This window comes from Mytilus edulis, chromosome 8 (assembly GCF_963676685.1).
Source record: "Mytilus edulis chromosome 8, xbMytEdul2.2, whole genome shotgun sequence".
Classification (NCBI taxonomy): domain Eukaryota; kingdom Metazoa; phylum Mollusca; class Bivalvia; order Mytilida; family Mytilidae; genus Mytilus; species Mytilus edulis.
In genome coordinates this window covers 73467241-73494535 of record NC_092351.1, presented here as the reverse complement: position 1 = coordinate 73494535, position 27295 = coordinate 73467241, and the positions used below count along the sequence as shown (strand labels likewise).

The 27295-nt window shown below is 33.2% G+C and overlaps 2 protein-coding genes across 2 annotated transcripts in view; both read left to right on the top strand.

The window, feature by feature from the left end:
- Positions 1-4077, top strand: part of LOC139484337 (uncharacterized) — a 32211-nt gene extending 28134 nt beyond the window's left edge. Inside the window, exons 20-23 of the mRNA XM_071268074.1 lie at positions 385-474; positions 1238-1504; positions 3164-3249; positions 3566-4077. Of these exons, the coding sequence (XP_071124175.1) occupies positions 385-474; positions 1238-1504; positions 3164-3249; positions 3566-3740 (618 nt within the window). The 3' untranslated portion in view covers positions 3741-4077. The remainder of the gene's footprint in view (positions 1-384; positions 475-1237; positions 1505-3163; positions 3250-3565) is intronic.
- A 4528-nt stretch (positions 4078-8605) lies between these two features.
- On the top strand, positions 8606-23399 carry LOC139484336 (leucine-rich repeat-containing protein 74A-like). The gene is made up of 13 exons (XM_071268073.1): positions 8606-8735; positions 10520-10772; positions 11797-11990; positions 12732-12839; positions 13658-13751; positions 15110-15159; positions 15907-15988; positions 16391-16476; positions 17146-17340; positions 17779-17871; positions 20545-20826; positions 22052-22137; positions 22997-23399. The coding sequence occupies exons 1-13, from the start codon at positions 8670-8672 to the stop codon at positions 23397-23399; spliced, it is 1992 nt and encodes a 663-aa protein (XP_071124174.1). The 5' UTR covers positions 8606-8669.
- The last annotated feature ends 3896 nt before the right edge of the window (positions 23400-27295 follow it).

The window sequence follows — 27295 nt, the reverse complement described above, 5'->3', positions numbered from 1 at the left end:
GATAATGAAATATACAAATTATCAACGGGAGATAATGGAATATACAAATTATCAACGGGAGATAAGTGAATTTACAGAATTCGGTATATAACAGCTGCTGTTCTTACCAGGGGCGGATCCAGCCATTAAAAAAAGAGGGGGACCCATTCTAGGATAAAGAGGGGGTCCAACTATATGTTCTTATTCGAATGCATTGATCGTCAAAAAAGGGAAAGGGTTTCCAAGCTCCGGAACATCTGGCACGCAATATTCATTTAATAATTCGATAGTTCTTATAAAGTGTATGAAATATCTTAAATGTTGATAATGATTAAAATTATTATTTCATATATAATAAGACTGTAATAATAAGTAACTGTATGGTATGCTTGTTTTATTTAACAGATCGCTGACAACCCTATCAAAACATGTAGCACATTAATGGTCTTGTTAATAGTGGAAAAACACGAAAAGATATCTTTCTTGGATTTTGGCGTAAGGTTACAATATGTAGTATATAAAAATATGATTAAAATCAGATCAGCATGTAAAAGCAATTAAAAAAAGCAGAAACGACAGTAACAGATAAAAATACAGAATGTTTTCGACTTAAAAGGTGTTTTGAGCTGCGTGATTTCATCTTCCGATTGTCAAGGATTATGATTTAGTAACCATCTATCCACAGATGAAGGAACAGGTTCGTAGTCCTTGACTAGCAAAGAAGGGCTGATTTAAGCAAAGCAAAATTGAATTACTAAAAATCTCTGTCAAAGGATTATCAATGTTGAAAACACGGAGATAAAAAATATTAGAAATCAACCAATACAGAATAAAACGAAAAGTGATTTTGCTAAGGTGAATCACAATAATATAAATTAAAAAAACCCAAAGCAGAAAAAAAAACCAACATAAAGGAAAGCATAATTTATAACCCCAGGGTTCTAAAAAATGTTGGTCCGAAGGTTTTTACCAGTGAACAAAATCTGCGAGAACAAGCACACTTTTAGTATTGTGCAATATAAATAATATTGAATACCAGCATATTTTCCTCTAAAACACCAGTGAAAACAAATATTCGAATTGTACACCCTATGCAAAAAAATGTCAAAAATAATAATAAAAAGATCAACAACAACAAAATACAGAACTTTTTTTTATCTTTTGCATTTTTATGTTACACCTTCCCTCTTTTAAAACAGTTACTGATATTGTTATTCCATGATTATGAAATTTAAATTTTTCTTTTTTTTCTTCTCAGAGTCAACCAGTCACTGAAGAGTTTGAACAGAAAGTCTCAAAAATCAGAAAAGACAAAAAACTGGTGGTCAAATACGGAAAAATTATTCGTGACACGAAAGCTAAGAAAACAGATGGGGACGATACAATGTATATCAGCGGGGATCCACTACTGGTTCTACTGGAATTCACCAGGATGAAGAAAATACATATATTGGACATGTTCCGAGCATTCGATCTCGATGACAGCCATTCTATAACTTGGGAGGAATTCAGAGAGGGAATAGCGGTTGGTTTATACTATCTCTAAAATACACTGGTTTTTGACTCATTATTAAGAACTCCGAAACAGTGGCCACATCGGGAGGCTATGAGAAGACCAACCGTAACTACTCGGCCATTCTCGCTACGCATTTATTTCTTCGTGCAACTTGAAAGGCCGAGTAGTTCCGATTGTGAGAAGAGGTTACTGCTGTTTTAAAGTTTTTTTTGTCAGTGTGTCTAACTTACAGATGTTATTTTTTGTAATTTTTAAATACGTACTGTTTTACGATAGAAGTGGCTATTTTTTTTTTTTTTAGAAAAAATAATAATAAAATTGAGAATGGAAATGGGGAATGTGTCAAAGAGACAACAACCCGACCAAATAAAAAACAACAGCAGAGGGTCACCAACAGGTCTTCAATGTAGCGAGAAATTCCCGCACCCGGAGCCGTCCCTCAGCTGGCCCCTAAACAAATATATACTAGTTCAGTGATAATGAACGCCATACTAATTTCCAAATTGTACACAAGAAACTAAAATTAAAATAATACAAGACTAACAAAGGCCAGAGGCTCCTGACTTGGGACAGGCGCAAAAATGCGGCGGGGTTAAACATGTTTGTGAGATCTCAACCCTCCCCCTATACCTCTAACCAATGTAGTAAAGTAAACGCATAACAATACGCACATTAAAATTCAGTTCAAGAGAAATCCGAGTCTGATGTCAGAAGGTGTAACCAAAGAAAATAAACAAAATGACAATAATACATAAATAACAACAGACTACTAGCAGTTAACTGACATGCCAGCTCCAGACTTCAATTAAACTGACTGAAAGATTATGATTTCATCATATGAACATCAGGCACAATCCTTCCCGTTAGGTTAGTTTAAGATAAGTTTGTTAACTTATCTTATTCTTGTTATATGTGTAACCTACATTGAAACATGTCATTGTGGAGTGCTTTGGGGCATACTAAATTATATAAAATGAAGCATCAGTTAGTGATCGGGTCTTGCATATACATACTGTTAACGTAATCTTATTCTTGTTACATGTGCAACATACCTTAAAGCATGTGGAGTGCTTTGGGGCATCATAAATTACATCAAATGAAGCATCAGTTAGTGATCAGGTCTTGCATATCCATACTGTTATGATACAACTTCTCCTGTCCGGTTGATGTTTAAAATTAAATATCCACACTGCAATTTGACATTTTTTCTTGTTCCAACTAGTTCATTTTAGCCGCATCTAAATTCTCTCTCGATGGAGAAACAAATGACTTAAAATGAACAGTCAATTTGAAAAAAAAAATACTCCCCGGCCCAAAAAAGATCAAATGGTCGTCTCCTAAGTATCTGCATATACAAATTCTTACTCCTTGAGTAGAAAAAGAACTTAATGAGGGGGATATGATATTTTAGTTGTCTTGGTAATTTAGATCTATAAGTTTTTCATGGTTTTTTTTTTATAGATATAGATTAGACCGTTGTTTTTCCCGTTTACATGGTTTTTCACTAATAATTTTTGGGGCCCTTTATAACTTGCTGTTTGGTGTAAGCCTAGGTTCTGTGTTGAAGGCCGTACCTTGACCTATAATAGTTTACTTTTATGTATTGCGACTTGGATGGACAGTTGTCGCATTAGCACTCATAAAACATCTTCTTATATCTATTTGCAGCAAAACAAGTTGCCCATTAGACCCTCTAACATAGACAAGCTGGTACAGAGTATTGATATGGATATGGATGGGCAGGTAGATTTCAGGTAGGTCAATACTTAGATAAGTTCAAAATAACAAAACCTAATACGTTTTTTACGCGTTAAAGCAGTTAAACGAACGATTCCATTTTACTTTATATAAAGTTTTGTCTTGCAGCTATATAACCTCTTTGTGCTGAGTCAATGAAAAGTTATCGCAAATCAATCAATTAATCAAGGTTTTGTAAACAGTAAATTTATAGATTTCACAATATGATAATACAAGGACAATGGCGACATAGGTATATCTATACACAGGGGGATAAAGCAAATCAAACACTACTTCTGAGTTAATTAAAATGAAATGTCTTTCTTCTTTCAGTGAACTGGTTATTTCCCAGAAAGCACATAAAAGGAAAGTAGAGAAGTTGAAAGCCAACGGAGAGGATATGTTCAATAAAAGTGCAGTTGGAATTGTAAACGAACGTCTAAGGAAGTGGTTCGATGATCATCATTTCGTTTTGAAAGATACATCGTTCACCGAGTCCGTTTCCTAAAATTTATAAATTATATTTAAATGGGTAAACACGAAATATAGTCATACATGTACATGTACATCAAATGCTGATTCGATCCATTATCGTCCATAAGTAAACAGGGGCGGATCTATTCATTTTTAAAAGGGGTTTCAGAATAAGGTTTCATTTTGAAGGGGATCCAACCATTCATATATTTTCATTCAATCGATTGATCGTCGTAAAAGGGGGATCCAAACCCCCGATATGGATCCGCCACTGTGTACAGGATGAGATTCATACGTTAACATACTATTCTTACAAAGACAATGGTGCTATTGAATTCATATTGGATAAATATCTTAAAGTTTTTATTATATTTCAGATCATTTCAGTTTGTATGTTTTTTAATAAAAAGAATACTAATATAATTTTGTGCTTTTCAATACCACAGACTAGTTGCCTGTAAGTGTATAGATTCAAAGGCCTGTCAATAGCTTTGCAATCCTATTTCCTAACCTTTATATATATTTTTTTCATTGCACCTCATTGACTCTTTGTGATGTTTTGCCTTTTTTCATCGTGTTGTAAAGAGAAAAGAAAGTAGAGAACTTCATGAGCAAAAGAATAAATGAAAACGAAGAGATATTCATTGTCAACAAAAAATTAAGATTTAGCAACATGAATCAAACCAAAACCCTGGTTAATCATGGGGTGCTACGGAAGAATGAGCAAGTTCTGTGCCACAAGTAGCACCCATCATGTTGTAAAAAGTATGCGTTTGATACGACGGTCATACAATTGAGAGGTTTAGCTAGCTTTAAAACCAAGTTTAATCCACCATTTTCTACGTAAAAATGCCCGTACCAAGTAAGGAATATCACAGTTGTTATCCATTCGTTTGATGTGTTTGAACTTTTAATTTTTTCCATTTGATGAGGGACCTTTTTTCAATTTTCCTCGGAATTTAGTATTTTTTTTTTTTATGTTTTTACATTATCTTTTGTTCACTTCCGTCACATTATCTTAACTCAGTGCGGTCACATTGTCATTGTTCGGTACTGTGGAATTGGTTTTGTTAAGAACAATGATATTATCTTTGTTCATTATATACTGTAACATTGTCTTTCTTCAGTGCAATGACATTGTCTCTGTTCAGTGCGACAACAAATGTTGTTCTGTGCGATGACATTGTCTTTGTTTAGTGCGATGATATTGTCTTTGTTCAGTGTGGTGACATTGTCTCTGTTCAGTGCGATGACATTGACAATGTTCAGTGTGGTGACATTGTCTCTGTTCAGTGTAATGGCATTTTCTCTTTGGTCAGTGCGATGACGATACCTTGGCATTGTCTTTGTTCGGTCCTGTGCCGGTACCATGACATTGCCGTTGTTCAGTGCGATGACATTGTCTTTGTTCGGTACTGTGACGGTACCGTGACGTTGTTGTTGTTCAGTGCGATGACATTGTCTTTGTTCGGTACTGTGACGGTACCGTGACGTTGTTGTTCAGTGCGATGACATTGTCTTTGTTCGGTACTGTGACGGTACCATGACATTGCCGCTGTTCGGTGCGATGACATTGTCTTTGTTCGATACTGTGATGGTACCGTGACGTTGTTGTTCAGTGCGATGACATTGTCTTTGTTCGGTACTGTGACGGTACCATGACATTGCCGCTGTTCGGTGCGATGACATTGTCTTTGTTTGGTACTGTAACGATACAGTGACATTGTATTTGTTCAGTATGGTGACCTTGTCTTTGTTCGATGCTTTTGTATTCTATTGGTCAGTACTGTGACATTGTACTTTTCCAGTTCTGGGATACTATATTTGTTCAGTACTTTGACATTCAGTGTCGACATTTATTTCATATTCTTATGATTAAAAATAAAATAATAATACTGAAAAAATCTAATTATGTTAGGATAAATGTCGTTTTAAGGATAGTCTATCCTTGACTGTTGCACTATACATACTGCTTTTGATTACTTGTAATTAATATTTGGTAAACATATTCCACTGAGATGCAAAAAATTCCGGCATATTAGCAGAACGAGTTTTTGCAATACATTTTATAGGGCAGTGTAAGGTGGTTCGACTTTGATGGGGAGAGGAAAGTTATATCGAGACTGGAAAATGAAGGCATCTACGTAAGAAGAAATTTGTTCATACAACTAGTATCACCAGGACCTGTAACATTGAATTGAAAGAGTTTTGGGTTAAAATAAGTTTGAGAATAATAAAAATAGTTTGTAAAACATATTACGGCTCATAATACAAGAGGGTCTGGATCAGTGGGGTGCTTCATTTATGTATTCTTAATTGTATTGCCATTTTTCTCTATAATGAGTATTCTTTATACTGTTGTGCATTATTCTTTATATTTTTGCGCATTATGCTCAATTATTTATACTTTTGCGCATCATCTTTATTCTTTATACTTTGGCGCATTAGTCTTTATTCTTTATACTTTTGCGCATTATTCTCTTTTGACAATATTTTAACACCTCATTATTCTGTATTCTTTGTTTTGTCCATTTGTCCCTATTATATAAATTTTTTGTCCATTATTCTCTACCCTGTAACCCCAATCCACACCCTTATACAGGCAGCATACTTTATTTTCTTGACCGATTTTTATGTGTTAGAATTAACATTATTTAAACATAATCGATTGTCAGTGTCATAAATAAAATATGTTTAATATGGCATATAGCTTAAAAATACATGTATTATAAAACAAAGAAACCTTGGTCTAATAATACGGAGAGAGAAAAGTTGTTATTCAGAAACTCTACTGGTACCACATCAGTGGATGTTCTGTTAAAGAGGGATAGGACTCCATTACTGTATTACAGTATTGATCCATTACATTTTGATGAGGCAATACATTTGAAACTTGCTCCCGCGTTTCATTTGCAGTATGAAACGTTCAATGGTTTTAACTAATACATACTTATTGAAGTACTTCGATATTTCTTGTGTTTATATAAAAGAAGATGTGGTGTGATTGCCAATGAGAAATCTCTCCAAAAGAGAACAAAATGACACAGCAATTACCATTTATAGGTCACCTTATGGCCTTCAACAACGATCATAGATGTCTGATGTCGAAAGCAATACATTGATTTAATTTAAGTTGATATTAGGTTGTTGTCCCGAAAACAAACACCGCTTCACTCTGTGTCTTACAATCCTTAATCGATAAGAAACATATCAAATGTTAAACATACAAATCGGTCTCAGGTTGCAATGTAGGATCATTTCGATCAGTTGCATAATAATTTACATTGGTATAAACTTTATAATAATAATATAAACAATCAATATCACACAACCGCTAAGTAATGCCAACAGTCCTGTATTATACAAATTTCTTTTTCGTGTACATGTCACAAGGGTGTTATATACATGTATAATTACTCCTACACTACACACAACTGCAGACAGAACATCACATAACAATATCGTGCACACGATGTGTTAATCGTAGCATTGCGATCATTTCCGTTTAATCCTGTATTTCTGATATAAAGTATACGTTTACCCCAAGCAAAGTACCATATTTGATAGAAGTTAATGTGCTTTTATCTGTTATACGACGTGTTCTCCATCCTTACTTGTCTTCTCATACCCTAACTGAACGATGGCCTAACTGAACGAAAAAAATATTATGTTTTGCACTGTAGCTAAAAAAAAATAAATTATGCTGTCACCTGCTTGAAAAAAATTTTGCACTGCTGAATTTGAGAATAGTGAAAATAACAACAGTTAAGACAGTGAAACAGCAGATTATAAACATCTGTCCAGTCTACAGATTACGCTAAGATTTCTATTTATACCTTATTACTTTTTGTATTTTCCTGTAATAGTGTTTGATCCAGAAATATTTAAAAGCATTCCAAATCTCCCGCATGTATGTTACTACATTAAGACATACTTAAAACTGCAACTATTATAAACATGATATGGTCATTTTATAACAGGGAAAGATATGGTATCATATTAAAGCAGTCTTTTAAAGTAGCCCTGATTGTGTAGGACACAGACTTGTATACCGGTAGTATCATTCTGTATCATTCTTTATACCTCCCTTTTCAATGGAATGTCAATTATCATAGTTGGAAACAGTGGATGTTTATAATTTGGAGCTACTCACTCTTTCCTCTTTACATATGGCAATGGTGGCCACTTCAATTGCAGTATTAAGATTCAAGGACTGTGGTACCTGTATGACGGACTCAGAGAATATCATAATGTAGAAAGTGGGCTAAAAAAACGACAGAGACAACAGCCAATGCCAGGATATAGACAGAGCCATGCATTTTACATTTTACATCAATTAAAAAATTAAAATGAATTTTATGTAAATTTTATGGTTTAGAGAAAAAAAAAAGGTATTTCTGTTCCACATTATAGGAAAAAAAAATTTGCTTTCCTTCTCATAAGAAAAATTTTTTTTTATCGGAGGAAGGTTCTGAAAAAAAAATTATGAACATAATAAAAATCCCAGGCCCCCCCCCCCCCCCCCCCCAGATAAGAAAATGGTTGTTGCCTAAGAGTATGCACGTTGTTATTGAATTACAATAGGGGGACAGAACCGAGAATAAAACACGGACTTTGGTGCATAGGGTGACTTTAGTCTGAACTAAGCTGTAGAAATGGAGAAACATCATGATGAAAGAAAATATTTAGGTGCATTTAAATTTTATAATCTCTCTATTAATCCTTTCAACATGCGCCTCAATTAATCGGTTCCATTGTTCTTGGCTAATATACAAAGTTAAACTACTGGAGATTAACACACAACGATTAAAAGATCACATTTAAGGTTACAAACTTAAAACATTGGTGTTTTTATGAAGTGACGTACAGAATTTTCCATTTTGACGTACAGAATTTTTAAAATGGAGTTTTATTTATCATAGACGATATTTTACAATACTCGACAAACCTCAAGATTTTAAAGATGATAAGTCGACGTGCATCACCCGGTATCAGCCTAGGAGCCGATAATCATGGACGTCTTTTTGAAGTAAGTGATACTGTGAATCCTAATTAACTTAGCTAATAAATATGGCCGCCTTTTTTTCTCGGTCACTATCTTTGAATAGCGTTTTTAGTTCTATAGCAAAATAAAAATAAGCATATACATACATGTATATAAAAAAAGAAGATTTGGTATGATTGCCAAAGAGATAACTCTCCACAAGAGACCAAATGACACTGTGAATGCGATCTGGCATTTCATTGTGATTTTTTAGGTCATTTTTCATTATTATCTATTTCTCAATATACTGACACCTTGTTATTCTCTATTCTGTATGTGTTTAGGGACAACAACAGAAGTTCAATGTAGGATAAAAAACTTAATTCACATATTTTTTCACTGACCCCCCATCCCCCTCTTAACTTAAATTGGGAAAAATTGATTTACCTATATGGATATAGGTAAAATCGATTTTTGATTAACAAAACTTGCAGCAATGTTGACCCCCACCCCAACCTATTCGATTTAAGTTTTTTTTATCCTACATCGATCTTTTGATGTCGTCCCTTACCGATAAGTTTGTAAACTCCATCGATACTCTCCAATTCTTACCTTGAAATTACATTTCTTTGTTATATAGATATGTTAGAAGATGTGGTATGAGTGCCAATGAGACTACTCTCAATCAAAGTCACAATTTGTAAAAAATAACCATTATAGATCAAAGCACGGTCTTCAACATAGAGCCTTGGCTCAAACCGAAAATGACTAGTGTAAAACCATTTAAACAATAAAACCGACGGTTTAATCTATATAAAAAACGAGAAATTAAAACACGTATGAACCACGTCAACAACCGACAACCTTCGAACATCAGGTTTCTGACTTAGGACAGGTGCAAACAAATACAGCAGGTTGAAATGTTTTTCTAGTAATAGATATATGACCACCGTTTTACTTACTTTTTATTGTTCCTGTTTTGCTGTGGATATTTTGGTACTGTTTCTCTCTATCATGTACAATTTACGACAAAAATGATAAAAATTATAATTTGTATAAGGGCAATAACTCCTATAAAAAGAGAATTAATAGGACTTAATTTATCAAACACATAAAATTACAAGCTGCTTAACTCATCGAACTTTTATTTAGATTATATAGCCTTCTGATTGTTTACGGTACAGAAACATTGGTACTATTGCTATCATACTTTATTAATTTTCCTTCATAAGCTTAAGAAATGTGACCAAATAAGTATTCATTACGAGTAGTGACTAAATATATCCGTTCAGTGTATGGTCACTTGTGTTTTAATGAGTCTTTTGATTGAGTTAAACCATTTCAATTGATATTTTATAGTGTGTCTTTTTTATGTGGTGATTTTACACCATTGTTTCAGGTAAGGGCGCAGGTTGGTACCTATTTAAACGTTTAAACCCACTGCATTTGTTTGCACCTATGATGATCTATTCTGAGTCAGGAATCTGGTGTTCAGTAGTTGTTGTTTGTTAATGTGGTTCATACGCGTTTCTCGTTTCTTGTTTTTTTTATATATATATAGATAAAATTGTTGGTTTTCACGTTTATATGGTTTTACACATGTCATTTTTGGGCCCTTCTTAGCTTGCTGTTCAGTGTGAGCAAAGATTCCGTGTTGAAGACCGTACTTTGGCCTATAATAGTTAACTCTTACAACTTGTGACTTGGATGGAGAGTTGTTTCATCAGCACTCATTCCACAACTTCTTATATCTATTGATTATTAATTTCTTTCAAATTACATAAGAACATGAGATGATTTTTTTTTCTTTTTCTTCTTTTTTTTTTAAGAAATCAGTTCGAGAACGAAACTTAAAGAAAACTAAACCCGGAGTACTCGCAGCACAATACAGACTCAATGTTCCTGCAACAAAAACATCCCAGTCAAGTAAAATACTTCGACCAAAGAAACACGACATGGTTCAGCTCGTCCGAGACGAAGTCGAGGAAAGTAACTTGTTCGATGTACCGAAAAAAGAAGAAAGAGAAGTTAAAGAAATAAGGCTGTGCAATTTAGACGATTCTGATTTTTCAGATGAGGAAGGTAAGTAAAGGATGATCGCTACTATTGTTTTTGACGTTTTGTCAGATATTCGGAATCCTCTAGTTTTATTCACATAGTGTCAATAAATATTTGACCTGCTAGACCCTCCTTACTTTTCGTGGTTTTATTACATGTAGTCAGAAAAGCAATCTTTGAAAATCTTATAAAATCTTATTTTTGTCATAGTTTTTGAAAGAAAATAGATGTCAATGCTAAATGTATGAAACAATCTAGAGAGAATAATTTCCATCCCTTTCAATTGATTATATTTCAAAAACTAGGAAAACTAGGAAAAAATCAGGAAGGTAAGTAAAGGATGATCGCTACTATTGTTTTTGACGTTTTGTCAGATATTCGGAATCCTCTAGTTTCATTCACATAGTGTCAATAAATATTTGACCTGCTAGACCCTCCTTACTTTTCGTGGTTTTATTACATGTAGTCAGAAAAGCAATCTTTGAAAATCTTATAAAATCTTATTTTTGTCATAGTTTTTGAAAGAAAATAGATGTCAATGCTAAATGTATGAAACAATCTAGAGAGAATAATTTCCATCGCTTTCAATTGATTATATTTCAAAAACTAGGACACGGATCTGTTACTTTTTGGGGGGCATTTTTAGAACCGTTTTATAGTATCAATTTATTATACTGTTCTTTTATAAAGCTTGTTATTTCCAAGCAGTGGTACGAACATCCTAAATTGGGTTTTAAATAATTTATCTTTCGAGTCAAGAAAGAAAAGGAAAATGTATGACAAGTTCAATGTTTCCCCGAGTCCCTTGGGTTCATACGTCCAATTAAGTTACAACCTTCTGAAGTTAAAACCGTAGGTCAGTCACTCATCAGTATTAAAACGTGATTTTTAATTTTGTCTTTTTAATTTTCTTTCTTGAAACTTCATGTTTATAGAGAATTAATTTGTATAATAACTTTACCAAGGATTTATATAGAAGTACATGTATTTACTATATATACATACTTACTGTTACTAAAAAACACACTTGTTTTAATTTTATATTTAGATGAACTTGAGTTATATTTCATGAGTCAAAGACCAAAAGAGAAGATGTCTCAAAAACTTTACAAAGAGGCGTGTAGGACATTAAAGATCACGCCGATGCAGATGTTTTATAAAGCATTGGACACAGATGAAATCCGAGTTATCGGAGTGACGATGAAACCAAAAGATACAAAGGCTTGTGCAATAGCTCTATGTGTAAGTAGTTCCGACCGTGTGGGTCTGTATGGCCAGTCAAGGTCGTTATAAACTTCCATATATTAATATATCTTTATTATGTAACTTTCAGAAAGCAAAACCACTTGGAAATGCATCTCTGGTAACTGGAACACCATCCCGACCAAAATTATTATTAATAATACGATAGATAGAGGGAGATGATGTATGAGTGCCAATGAGACAACTCTCCATCCAAATAACAATATATAAAAGTAAAACATTATAGGTCTTGGTACGGTCTTCAACACCCTTGGTTCACACCGAACAGCAAGCTAGAAGTATTAATATATATATATATATATATATATAAACAGTTGAGATAACATTAACGGTATTAGTTTAACTGCATCACATGCTTATTTCGACAAATAACGTCTCTTAAGTGATGCTCGAGATCAACATATTTGAAAATCAATCAATCAATCAACCAATCAATCAATCAATCAATCAATCAATCAATCAATCAATAGATCAACCAATTTATCAAGTTATATATCCATACCTAACTTCTATTCCGAAAAAAACAACTTTCTTGTGGGACGCGATGGATTCATGATTGTAGCAACAAACTATAACTATAGCGTTGTTTCCGTATACAAATTATTGTGGTGTATGGTAGTACCAGGGTATAAATTTAGCGCCACTTTCGTATAAAATTTATTGTGGTGTATTTAATTAACCATACTGCCAATACATCAATTAATCAATCAATCATTTCAGCGAGACAGTGAAGTAGAAAAGCTGACATTTGACGGGAATGACTTAGGAAGTAGTGGTGCTATGTATATTGCTGATGTCGTGGACAGGAACACATACCTGATAGAATTAGTAAGTGACAAGAACACATACCTGATAGAATTAGTAAGTGGCCAGAAACACATACATGATAGCATTAGTAAGTGGCCAGGAAAACATACCTGATAGCATTAGTAAGTGACCAGGAACACATACCTGATAGCCTTAGTAAGTGGCAAGAACACATACCTGATAGCATTAGTAAGTGGCCAGAAACACATACATGAAAGCATTAGTAAGTGGCCAGGAACACATACCTGATAGCATTGGTAAGTGGTCAGGAACACATACATGATAGCATTAGTACGTGGCCAGGAACACATACCTGATAGCAATTGTAAGTGGCCAGGAACACATACCTGATAGCATTAGTTAGTGACCAGGAACACATACCTGATAGCAATTGTAAGTGACCATGAACACATACCTGATAGCATTAGTAAGTGGCCAGGAACACATACCTGGTAGAATTAGTAAGGGGACAGGAACCCATACCTGATAGAATTAGTAAGTGGAAAGAAGTCAGAAAACTTTTTATTCTTATGTAATGCATATAAGTTGTTGTACCCACATGCGTTAGAGGGATCTGTCCCCTTTTTTTCTATATTTTAATCAATTTTGTTTCTCAAGTTTTCTTTGGCTAAAAGGGTTTTCACAGAGAGCATAAACATACGAAGATGTGGTATAATTGCCAATGACACATAGACCAAATGACATAGAACTCAAAACATATAGGTCACCGTACGTCCTTCAACAACGACCAAAATTCATACCGCATAGTCAGCAATAAAAAGCCTTAAAATTCAACACTTAAAACGATGAAACGTTTGAGCATTCTATCTTTGTTCCAGAGTATTACAGAAAACAATATTGGAAAACAAGGCGCAGAAGCTATATGTGAAGCGTTGAAGAATAATAATTACCTGAGAAAGTTAGATTTGTCAGGTGAGTAGAAAATCCGTACACAGGGAGGGGGTCCGGGGTTGGAACCCGCTTTTTGACGATCATAGCTTTTGAATGGGGACATATGGTTGGAAACCCTCTTTTGAAAATGGCTAGAATTATTACATCTGCAGAGTCACCTATAGTTACCTGAAATTTCCGATCAAAACTTCTTAACATTACTAAACATGATATATAAGAAGGTTTTTGGGGTGGTTCTAAGTAAAACAGAAAACACTTTTTTTTTACATGTTTTAGGTAGACACAATTTCAAAGCATCACAAATTGTTTTAAGTTTATTCGACTGGCCGCATCATACTAATATGTGTAATACGCTCACCACTAAATGATCCTAAATATTACAGACAATGCAACATGGTTTAAAATTTCTAACACAAATGTAAAGATACATGAAGTAAATGTTTATTAGACGGAAACCCAACATTATAAGAAAAAAATGTCGATACAGGAACATAGCTACTGAATGCTGAGCGTACTATCTTGATTTGCATAAGGAATATATGAGAGAGTTAAAATGCTTTTCATAATTTTTATACTACTTATTTTAAAATATAACAGTAAGCACTGAAATACTAAAACAAAAAGTGCAAGTGGTTTAAAAAAAACAGTCTATCAATAATGCGTACTCATGTCACGGATCCACGATGTTGCGAGTGTGTTCTAGTTTATACATAAAAATGAAAAGGCACTAAAGGGAGATCATTGGTAGTCTTTAATTAATTTCTTCTCCGGAATCACAATTGATTATGTTTGTCTTCAGTCTTAAACTGCTTTTAACATTTTCACAAGACAATGAAACTGGTACAACTATATAATCAATGTATCTAATGATTAACGAGCAGTATGAGAAGAAGCCGACACCTATTAAATGAAATAATTACAGGCTTGAAACAATAAGTTTAATATTTTAACAGCACAACAATTTTCAAATATCTTTTTAAATAACTCGAGAAAAATTGTATTGACCAAATACAATGCGAAACATGAACAAGTAAAATAGAATAAACAATTAAACCTTTTCTGTGGATCTGCATCTCAACTGTTGTCTGTTCATATTCATTGTAGTAAAAACCTCATTTTTAATTGTATACAAAAAAAGTTACATTGCACACATTTCTAACATTTTGTTTGTATTATATTGTGTTTGTTTTATATTGATTAAGATTATAACACGATATTGGCTGATGTACCCCTATTTTTGACACTTTTACCTATTTTGTTTGTTTGTTTTGTTCACACATCGTTGTCAATTTAATGGACTTTATACGACTGTCATACAAGTGACAGGTTTAGGTACAACCCGTAAACACTAGTTGCTTATATGTGTACACCTTTTACAGGTAATAACTTGACGGAGGGCGATGCCGTTCATTTCAAAGAAATGTTAGATGTAAGTATGGTTGAAAAAAAATAGCTGCACAGAAGTTAGCAAAACGGTAGTGGTGGTTGTTGGGAGAATGATTAAGGTGGTACCCCTTTTGACAATCAATGCCTTTGAATTGGATCATATGGTTGGAACCCTGCTTTTAAAAATGACTGGATCCGCCCCTTACACTTAAGTTCGTCGTTTTGATTTGTTTTTTTGTTTATTGTTCACAGTCTTGAACACTGCCTTTCATAGTTAAGTTATATTTTTTATTTTGAATGAGGATTAATAAGTAATCAAGTTTCAGTTTTGTTTACATAATTTTAAAGTGTACGTGAAATAATACACGTAATATAAATTGGATTTTGATTTATTTACATAGAAAACATTGTTGACGCACACGTTTAAAACAGTTTTCCTCTCTGTAAATATATATATTTTTTTATAAATGCATTAAAAATATGAACACAATGCTGAAGGCGCAATCTAAACACAAATCAAAGATAGATTCTAGTAGACAATATCTTATTCAAAACAAATCTTTTTACTGGATATTCTGGATAAAGACCCTGTTTGGTCATGAATATTATCTTATAAAATGTAATTAATGTTTTTTTAATTTAATGTTTGAATGTTCCTGGTGTAAGCAAATCCAAAAAAAAAGAGTTTCGGATACACCAAATGTATGAACTGGTTTATTTTCATATGCTCTCATAATCTTAGTTTACTGCTTTACCTGAAATAGTTTGCGTTTTTTTTTTATCATTTCAGGAGAACCATGCCCTTAGAGAACTTCATCTGAAACACAATAAATTTCATGAAAGAGGAGGCGAAATATTTGCAGAAGGATTAGGTATAATAGCTAAACGCTTTGCACATTGTTGAAGGCCGTAATCCTAATAGCAGTGAAGTGTTAAGTTATAAAGAATCCCTATTTCAGTATCAAATATCATTTGGAAAATATCTTTATGGGATTGTGTATGAGCCTTTTCTTAGTTTTGTGTACCACTGAAATATATATCGCACTTCAGTTTTTCTCCTTTAATACTGTGTCCAATTTACGACGATCGTACCATGTCTCAATGGATGACCATTTTTTCAACATTCGAAGCAAACTCGTTGCTTTCCGAACATTCCCGAAGTTTTACGATTGACAAATTAACGTACTTCGGTTCTTGCTTGGATTTTTTTTTCACTTGCATTTTAGTTATGTTTGATATATTTTATTGCCTTATGTTATCTGTTTTATTTACAGCTGTTAATGACTTCCTTAAAGTTCTCGATTTAAGTTGGAATCACTTACGACTCCGTGGAGCCACAGCTATCGGTAGAGCTTTACAGGTTTGTTTACAAACAAATATATATAGTGTGATTTCAATGTACTTTTTTTCCAAAACTGTGAAATTCGTATGAATTGTATGTATAAAAGCCATGGGAAAAATGTCAAGTGATATGGGAACTGTTCCATTGTAATTTTGCGGAAAACAATGTCTGTGTGTCTGCTTTTTTGCTCTTCGATAGGTTTGTTATCTCCTTGACACATTTCCTGTTTCAATTCTCTATTCTCGTCTAAATAAATCAGAGAAAAAGAAACCCACAATATCAACAGGGTAGACCATTAAACATCATTTTGTCAAATTCCACACTTGTTCTATTTGCTGAGTTTCAAAATACAAACAAAACGATTCCTTAAACGTGTTGAGATTTTGCTTTTGCCTACTCATTCTAATGTTATGTTTGAAATGTTTTGAATGTCCATAATAAGCTTGACGGTAGACCCATGGTGACCATGCTTACATCCACGTCATTTTGATTTTAGTTCATAGTTGTCTCTTCGCCAATCATACCAAATTTCCTACTTTCATATCGATAGAACATATCTTCATCAATTACGAAAAATACAAAACTTGTTCAAAATTATATTTCTAATTTGTGTCGAAGAGTGCACTTTCAATGCTACTTTTTAACATTGTTTAATACACGTCTTATTGATTCTTTTATCACATATAGAAAAATCGCCATCTGGAAAAACTTGACATTTCTTGGAACGGCTTCCACTTAACAGGGGCAGCAACTATCAGTTACGCCCTAACAATGAATACAGCACTTATTGAACTAGATATGAGTTGTAACAGACTTACAGACGCATGTGCAAAATGTCTTATAAAAGGAATTGAGAAAAATTCAACGCTGAAAATTTTGAGGGTAAGTTTCTCTTTTATTTGCTTTTTTCTACTTGTTATGTTTGTAAATTAATGTTTAAAATGTGTCAAGACATTAAAGTTGAAAGTTTTAGTTCTTTTCTAAAAGAAGAAATAATAAGAAACTTGACCAAAACAGGACAAGATAGTTTCTCCTGTTTATAGATAAACTGATCAGCTCATTGTTGATTAGCGACGTCTAGTTAAGTTTGTTTACAGTCTAATTGACGCATATCCTTAAAAAGAATACATTTGTTTATTGAAAAAAATTTAATGATAAACGTCTTACAGATTAAAAACTATTTTATTTTATTTCTAATTTCAACTTGAAAAATATTTCATTGATCAAAATAAAAAAAATGAAAAGTCTTTTATCAAGTAGAAATCAAAATAATGCACTTCAAAAAGATTAACAATTATGTTATTTGTTTGAATATTTTAGCTTGGAAAAAATCAAATGTATCCCGTCAGTGCAACGGAATTACTGGAGTGTATAGATCAATCTATATCAGGAATACAACTCTTAGATCTTGGGGTAAGTTCGATCGGTAATCATCGGGTGAATCAGCTACGGAATTTGCCGAGTTGTGACGAATGAGCGTAAGTTAGACAAATAGAAAATAACAGGAACTGACAGGAATACTTTCCAATGGATGCTTAAAAATATTGTCGACCATTCATGTTTGTCATTTTTGTTTTTCTATTGTTGTAAACTAGGCCGTTAATTTCTCGTGAATTCTTTGGCATTTTCATGTAGAGGGTTCGTATTGCTGACTTTTTGCATTGTTAAAGGCTGTTTGGAGACCTATAGTTGTTTAAATATGTTATTGAAATGCTTCCTCCGTTCTCGGAACACTAGTGTCACACAATAAAAAAAATCTTAATAATTCAACGCAAAAGCTATATTATTTGTCTTTCAAGTGTGGACACAGATTAGTGTGGATAGTACAGCATGTTTGGATGTTTGACAGTGATTTCTGAAAAAAAAACCCAGAGTTCTCTGTTCGTTCTTTTCACCAGAGGGTTCTATGCTAAATTGTGTTACATTAATGCAGTAAGAAAAGACATTTATCGGGATATAAAAGCGTTGACCGAAGTACATTTTGTTTGAACCGCAGAAACGCTTCATTCTAAAAATGTGCCCACGGTCAACGCTTTTGCAATAAAATAAAATTAAAGAAGCAATCCACACTCTCAATAACATGTTTTTGATAGGATTAGGAAAACACAATTTCCTTCAAGTTTTTCTTTTATTTACCTATGCACTTTATTGCGGGAGCGCGTGTCATCATAGATGTTACATTTTCATTTTGAAATGAAGGTTAATTTTTGAATGACACGAGATTTCTTTGAACTAACCAAAACAACGTATTATAAGGAAACATACGCTAATAATAAATAGATATTAGTCAGCCATGAATGGCTGATCTTATTTAGCTCAGTCGGTTAGAGCGCTTCCGTATAACAGAGACATGACTGAATCGAGTCCCGGAGGATACGAGCTGTTTTGTAAGAAAAATCATGCTCTCCGGTTACACTAGTTAAATCTACATCTTGCAATGTGCGATACTTATTTACGTACATTTATGATACATCTATGATATATCTGGCTTAGGTTGGTCCCCTCCGTAAAATACCCAGTATACCTTCGGAATATACAAATATTAACAAGAATTTCAATAACGGCCGGGAAACAGACTATATCTGACTCAACATTCCAGTTTATAAAATAATACACAGTGTTATAACTTTTAGAATAAAGATTTGCCACATTTTGTTTTCCATGAGAGTTGAAAAACGGCATTATTCTCAGTGGCGGATCCAAAGGGGGGGGGGGGGTCCGGGGGTTGTAACCCATGTAGTAAGAAACCCCCCTTTTTGTACTTGGTTAGGACCCCCCTGCTTTTTAAAATGGCTGGATCCGCCCCTGATTCTTATGAAGATTTAACAAAGTGCTGTTGTTTTGTAATCAAGTTGATATCAATATTTTAAACGCAATTATTACAAAAGTATTTTGTTCAACATTGATCAGATTTAAATTTCGTTAATCTGACGTTTGAACTTTATACCATGAAGTTCTTAACACCTTCTTGAGACTTTAAGCAGATGAAATGGTTTAAGATAATCATGAACTTACTTTACACGCTGACCTTTAATTTGTTAGGATAAAACCGTATACATGTTATAATGTGAGCAGAAAAGAACTTTGAATCTATTTTTATTTTTACTGATATCAGTTACACATCTAGGGAGATTTAGGGCAAAGCGAATCCGGAGCTTACGCCTCCTTAAATAATAATAATAAAAAAATTGTCTCTATTTGGCCAAAAAAGTGGCACCATAAACTCTCCTTTAAATATTAATAGCTTAGGTTCTCCTTAGGTTATATAGCTCTTAAGACTTAAATTAATTTGGCACGTTATTTTTCATAAAATATCGACCTTTTGACAAACATATAAAACAATCAAAAACCTTAAATCACACACTTTATAGGAAAATTTTCTTTGAATATATAGCAATTTGACAAACACTATAGTTTTGATCATTTAGAAGCTTAGTATTTCCTTAATAGAAAGTGATTAAAACGTTCAGCTGATTATTACAGAGTTATCTCCCTGTAGTGTTATGTATCACCTTAAACATTATTGTTTTTTTTTAAATATTTTGTGTTTAAGCGTTTGCTAGGAAATAAATGCTGTGGAGTACTTTAAACGCATATGTTTAAAGTGTTATTTTAATTTTTACAAAGCTTCAACAAATAACTTGGTGGCTTAGTGGTATAAGTCAAGAGAAAAAGTAGTCCAAATACTGTTACACTTGCCAGTCAACACTGATGTTGTTGTGAGTTTAAACTCCGTACAGTGATCGTTTCCGAGAGTGTAGAGTAGTGTGCGGACCCGTATGCGGATTGGAGATGGAAATTCCGGGGAGTTTGGTACGGAGCGGGTGCACTTGACCCTACTCTTAGGATTGGCAGTTTTCATAACGAATAAGTACGATCCCGGATACGTATAGATCCCGAAACAATGAACAGTCCCAAAATACACTCACAATATAGCTCCGTTGTAGTACTCTGGCTTGTCCAGCAATAGAAATTGACCACGAGGAAATAGAATAATAGTGGTGCTAAACACCAATACATCAATCAATCAAATAACCTTTGAAGTATGACCTTTTTTATATCTCCAATTTTAAATTTTAATTGCAGGACCAGTGTGTTATGGATACATTTGAAAAATTATACAATGAAATGAAAAAAAGACGAGATTCGTTTAAAGCCATATATGGATATGTTTGGGATACGAATCGCGAAGGAATTTCACAAACTGATGTAAACGAAGATGAAAAGGATCTTATTGACGAAGACCCATTACTTGTTTTATTTGAATATGCCAGACTTCAAAACTTTCGTCTGTTAGACATGTTCACTATATTAGACACAGATAAAAGTGGATCTCTTGATAAACAAGAATTCAAAGATGGATTAGAGGTGAGTATCTTACAGACTGTATAAATAAATTATTCAAATTTCTTAGTTAGATTTATTCAAATAAGGATAAGAGAAGATAAGAGGTTAGTATCTTACAAACTGTATAAATATACCATTAAAAATGTCATCATCAGATTTAATTAAATGTGGGTTAGAGATGAGTATCTTACAGACGGTATATGTATACCATTGAAATATCTTGGTAAGATTTATTCAAAGAAGGATAAGAGGCGAGTAACTTACAAGCTGTATAAATATACCATTGAAAATTCCACCATCAGATTTAATCAAATGTGGGTTAGAGATGAGTATCTTACAAGCTGTATAATTATACCTTTGAAATATCTTAGTAAGATTTTTTCAAAGATAGATTAGAAGGGAATATCTTACAAACTATATAAATATAACATTGAAAGTTCTTCGTCACTCAGATTTTATGAAAGATGGATTAGAGGCGAGTTACTTATTTACGATTGAAAGTCATCGTCTGATTTAAAATTACAAATAGTATCAAAATGTTAGATTTCAATTATTTTCTGCAACGAGTTTTCATTATTCCCTTGGCTAGGAGATTGACAAAGAAAGGAGCCTAAGTTAAAAGAAGGGCAATACAAAGTCAGACAATACTATGAAAGATAAATGATAAGATGATTGAAAATACAAACAAAATAATTCAGGAAAGATAGAATAACCCGACCCCCCGAAAAAAAAACCCCAAAAAACAAAAAACCCAGCAACATGAAATTGACTAAGATATCTCTGAATGGGGCAGCAGTTCTGTATAACTAAATTGATTCTTATTCTTTCTTCTTAATCTTCTTAAAAGTGTTAATGTTTTTATTTGCCGCCTCTTTTGTTTTAAATTTATATGGTTGTCTCATATCTCTTCGTTCCAAGTCAGAAATATGAAAGTTGTTTTCTTCTCGTTTGATGTGTTTAAAATTTTAGATTTTTTCGGTAAACTGTCGTAAAATTATAAATTCCGTTGACAACATTTGGTAAGATGAAATTTTTGTTTCTTATTTAAAAATAACATAGGTGTCAATGAGAAAGCACCAAGAAAATAGTTTACAATCTGAAATGGAACGATTTGTTTTTTACTTTTATTTTTTTCTGTATGTCCATGGATGTTTGCTACGCCAACTGGAGTCAATTGAGGTCTATATTGTAACTTCCATTTAGTACTGAAATTTACATAATCTTTGTTTTTTCTTCTTTTAAATAGCAAGTGAAAATACCAATGTCAGAACCATCTCTGAACCTTTTGATAAAGAAGATGGACAAAGACGGAGATGGTGAAATAGATTTTGGGTTTGTATAAAATAAAGAAAAACGACACAAAAAATGCATTCATCCGAAAATTCTGTATTTACCTTCATCAAGAACGCTCAAGGCCAAATATTTGAAAGTCAAGGATATATCTATAACCGAATAATTTGGAAACGAAAAGGATATGATACAAAAAGGATATGATACTAATGGCCAAATCCATATAAGGCAAACTTTGCCTGAGTGAGTTAAAACCTTAAAATTCCTGCACGTTTGGATAGTTGTACAACGGATGAAACACATACATCACAAATGCAATCTCTTAAGGTACAGTACACATTTCGCTCAACACGTATGTATTACATAATTGACGTCCGGTCCGTGTTTTTTTTTGTTAGATGGTTTCTTCAACTTATAGTTTATTCTTAAATTGTGCTGTAACACGAAAGTTCCAGGTTAAGGGAGGGTTGAGCGCTCACGAACATATTTAACGCTGCCACATTCAGCATGTAATTCAGTAGTTGTTATTGGTTCATGTCTGTCATATTTGTTTTTCGTTAAATGTTTTCCTATAAATTTGGCCGTTAGTTTTCTTAATGAAATTGTTTCGTATTTTTGATGTTTTAGCCTTATATGACCGGCTATACGGGATGTTTTATTCTCATCGTTGAATGTCGTACAGTGGCTTGTAATTGCTCACATCTAATTTATTTGAGCTAATTTTATGTTGTATTGAGGTCTAAGGGTTTGTTTACATCCATATAACGTATGGATTTTGTCATCAAAAGTTATTTCTTACACCACTCGTTTAAATTTTCTTTAAAAATATTTTACACATGAAAAAAAGTCAACAAATCGATTAAGATATATGTTACATAAATTTCTGAATGTATTTTTTTAGGGAACTGATTTCAGCTCAAAAGTTGCACAAGGAAAAATTACGGGATTTTATGAGAGCTGAAGTTGATTTGGAGAATACCGAAATAGGACGAATCGACCGGAAGATAAGAATGGTCATGAGCAGACGACATTTAATGAAAAAGAAGAAAACAGAAATGAAAGATCTTCTCAAAGTTTTAACAAAAGCAGCTAGACCCGTAGAAGAAGACATACCCGTTGAAGAAAAAGTTGCTAAGGATCTAAAATCTACTTTACAAAAAGGCTTTCCTAAAATGGCAAATCTTATGAATTTTCTTCCAGATATAAAGCAAAGATTGTCACTAGTCGCTCAAACAGATGCAGAAGGAAACAACAGCCAATCAGTAGACACGCCAGAAGACAGCAAACAACGAGGAGACTCATAAAAACAACAAGCAATCAATAAATTTAAAAGTTATACGTTAAACCTCTCTGTCGAGCAAACGACAAATGAAAATATACAAATTTCAAAGAATTAACGATACAGCGTCCAGGAATAAAAAAAAATAGGGCAAGGTTTACAAAAAACTCTCAACATTTTTCATGGGCTTCTAAACGTTTCTGCATTTTAAGTTGATTAAATAAAATTAGACTTCTACATGGAAATAGCTCAACAAAAATTCTGTTTCAACTGATTTATATTTTTGTATGCTGGTTTACTGAAGGTGAGATAAAGCTTGAATATGGATATTAAATATTTAATGCGAACACAGGATTATCAATCACAATTAACAAAACATGAAAAATTGAATAAATTGCGGGTTCAATTATTTATGTTTATTCTTTTTCCTGATTGCTGTCAACACATAATATAAATCTCAGTATGATGTAAGGATATGCTTACCCTCCCGGAGCACATCTGATAATCCTTGGTTTATGTTGGGGTTCGTGTTGCTCAGGTTTGAGATACAGATTTCTATAGAGTGTTTTATGTGTTGTTTTTTTTTGTTAGAGATATCGGTTTTCTAGTGATTTAAGTAGTCAAACTACTAGCTAGCTGTTTCATCTGCTTATTAAAACTCAATGTGAGTTCAATTCCTGCACCTTGCAGGTGCGCTCGACTCTAAGCTTTATTGACTAGAATAGCCCTATTTCATACCAAAGGCTTCCTCCACCAAAAAAATTGACCACAAATAAAATACATTGCGCCATGGTTGGTGAGTTGTCTTCGTAGCACTCATATCAATAAATGAGAGATACATCCATTCCCATTTGGTTTTTTTTTTCACATGTTTTTCTATTGTGTATGTTTGGTTTGTTCACACATCGTAGTCACTATAATGAAATGTGATGCGACTGTCATGCAAGTGAGAAGTTATGCTAGCTTTAAAACAGGTTTATCCACTATTTCCTACATAAGAAAATGCCTGTTCTAAATCAGCAAAATGATAGTTGTTATCCTATCGTTTGATGTGTTTGAGTTTTTAATTTTGCCATTTGATTCGGGACTTTCCTTCTTAAATTTTCCTCGGAACTTAGTATTTTTGTGATTACTTTTTGCTTTTATGCCCCATCGTTGTTAGTAAGTTTTTGACTTATGCGTTAGATTATCATTTTTTTTATCTTTTCGTCTATCTCTTACAGTCGTAGACATTTGAGGCAGCTTTGTGCAATCCAAATTCACCATGCTTACGACCATACATCTTTAATGGCATATCCAACAGTTTCAGGGGAGGTAATAACAAACGTAACCGTCGTCTATTGTTTTCCGTAATTTCACGGTATTTCAACGACGTCATAGTGGCCGTCTGGAAAGGGCTGTTTCTTTTCTCAAAGGAAAGGGCACGGCGGGAATCGGCAAAAAAACTCATACAGAATATCAACAGAACTAGAACTCAACACTTAAAAGATATCTTTGTCCTTTTGGTCTATTATAAAAGAACTGCAATTATCTTAATCATTACTAGACCATACTCACTTAAGTTTCCGTTTTATTAAAATTATCTTCAATACAGTAGAAAACAACGACAGCAAATGCGTAATGATTTATTATTGCAGTAGAATGCAACACAAATTGTAATTAGTTCTTTACCAAACTTTTCCGAGATTTTGTCATTCAGGATAGAAAACTCATAGTTTGGTTTTACTTGAGAAAGATCATGCATCTAGCTTTGCGTTGAAGTGCTAATATATATATAGAAGCTCTTTAAATGAATACGACCGGTAAACAATGTAAAACAAAAGATGACACAGTAATAAAAAAATATTGAAATAGGAAAACATTGTAATATACACACTGACATACATGTAGAAAATATCTGACGATGTTGGTGTTTACTTATGTAAGTAAGTAAGTAATTTTTATTGGTTTAAAATCCAAAATTACAGGATTGATACCAAGACAATACTTTGTTATACACAAACATACAAACATATATATATCATACCAAATTCATAAACATTATATGAGGAGGTGGTACCACAAAGTTATTTAGTGCTTAATAAAGCATTTCTAGAAATGTACATGTCGCTTATAAATTTAACAATAATTCTAATTACATCAGTCTCAACACACGTATATGTATGAGGAAACAAATATAATTTAACAAAAAAAAAAACAGTGTAGGTCTTGACTAATTAGAAACGCCCTCTTAAGTCAACGGGTCCATAACAGGATAGGAAAAAAAAAATTTGGGGGGGGGGGGGGGCTAATAGCTTAACTCAAGATTTTGATCATTATTCAACTTTATCTAGTACGGCATACGTTTTACCGCTAGTACAATCTTTATATCTTGATAATGTATCAATCATTTACTTCAGATCCACTCTCGCCTCGTCGTAAATATGCGTGATATATTTGCCACTGGAGCACGGGAGCAATCAATTCATCAGTTTCATATAGTGATGCATTATCATTAGTTCTCAACTGATAATTGTCTCAAACAGTATTCCAGTTTTGGTATTTTATTTTTATTTTATATCTTATTTCTATACGAAAATTTTAGAATTTCTTTCCGCATCTTTCTCTTTGAATTCATTTGTTTAAATAATCAATAATAATATAGTAGTCTATATCAGTGGTTACATTGTATGCAGCCAAACTATGTAGAGGGCAGTAGAACAGAAAACAATTTCTCTTGTGTATATATGCCATAACTCATATATTGAAGCGTAAAACCACGTTTGGGTGGAAAAATTACTGTGTCAATTTCATTTACTTATATATTGTAAATATGTCATAAAAGCAAAAACACACGACAAAAATGGCCACAATTTATAATAACATTCAACATTTTTCTGCCGTTTCGTTTATTCTCAAGTTAATGTCCTACTGATCTGCTTTGTTAATCAAAGTATTTTTTTCATCTACAACTGCAAAAGGCGCAACAGATGCGACTTATTTGAAGATTCATGTGACCTTTGTTGTTGTTTATATATTTTATTCGAAGTTCGTATATATCCCTTCAACTATTTATTTAGATGGTATTTTAACGTATAGATAGCGCGAAACTTTCCTTACTCTATGCATCTGATATTACGACATTTTTATTTCGACTAAACGAGGCTGCAAAGGAGTAGGTCCGGTAAGGCCCCTTTTTGGCCCAAAAATATAACAGTTTTACAAAATTGTTAAAATGTAAACTTTTAGTTATTTATTGGACAGTTGAATGCTTCTGCTACATAAATATGGGCTGTTTTTGACAATACAATGCACATATATCGGGTTTTAGCACCATTAAGTCATGCTAAATTACTGAAATCTTCAAAATTCTATCATTTTAGTTAAATTTTGGACGGTTTCCGTGTAAAACGAAAGAGCCGCATACGTGTTCATCCTTAATATTGCAATGTAAGTTGTATTTTATGATAATACATAACATATATAAAGGTTGTGGATGAACACGGATGCGGCCACTTTCATTTTTGACAAAAACAATCTGAAAAGTGACGTTTTTTGGCATATTTGAGAGATTTTTCATATTTGAGCTTTAATCGGATCGTTTTTAATGACTAAATCAGTTAAAATCTTTCACATAAACTAATTGAATCAAGTGAAATAGACACTTAAGTGTTTAAAAAGTGGTCAAAATCTTTCTTCAGATGAAACTGAAATTTGAGGCCAAAATGAGTCCTTACCGGACCTACTCCTTTATACATCCGAGCAGCTAAACGGCCGCACCCAATTTTAGCAAATATATACACGTAACTGTCGGACGGGAGCACTCAAGAGATGTGAATATTTCTATACCCAATCAATCCTTTTTTTATGAAAAAGATTTTTAAGGTATACAATAATACGACAGCAACCCAACGACACATATATAATTCAAAACACTAAGAG

What these genes read in the sequence shown, in the direction of transcription:
- LOC139484336 (XM_071268073.1), top strand. Translation starts at nt 8,670, where the DNA reads ATGATAAGTCGACGTGCATCACCCGGTATCAGCCTAGGAGCCGATAAT. An exon ending in ATCATGGACGTCTTTTTGAA is followed by an intron (nt 8,736 to 10,519) that starts GTAAGTGATACT and finishes TTTTTTTTTAAG; the next exon opens with AAATCAGTTCGAGAACGAAA. An exon ending in GATGGTGAAATAGATTTTGG is followed by an intron (nt 22,138 to 22,996) that starts GTTTGTATAAAA and finishes GTATTTTTTTAG; the next exon opens with GGAACTGATTTCAGCTCAAA.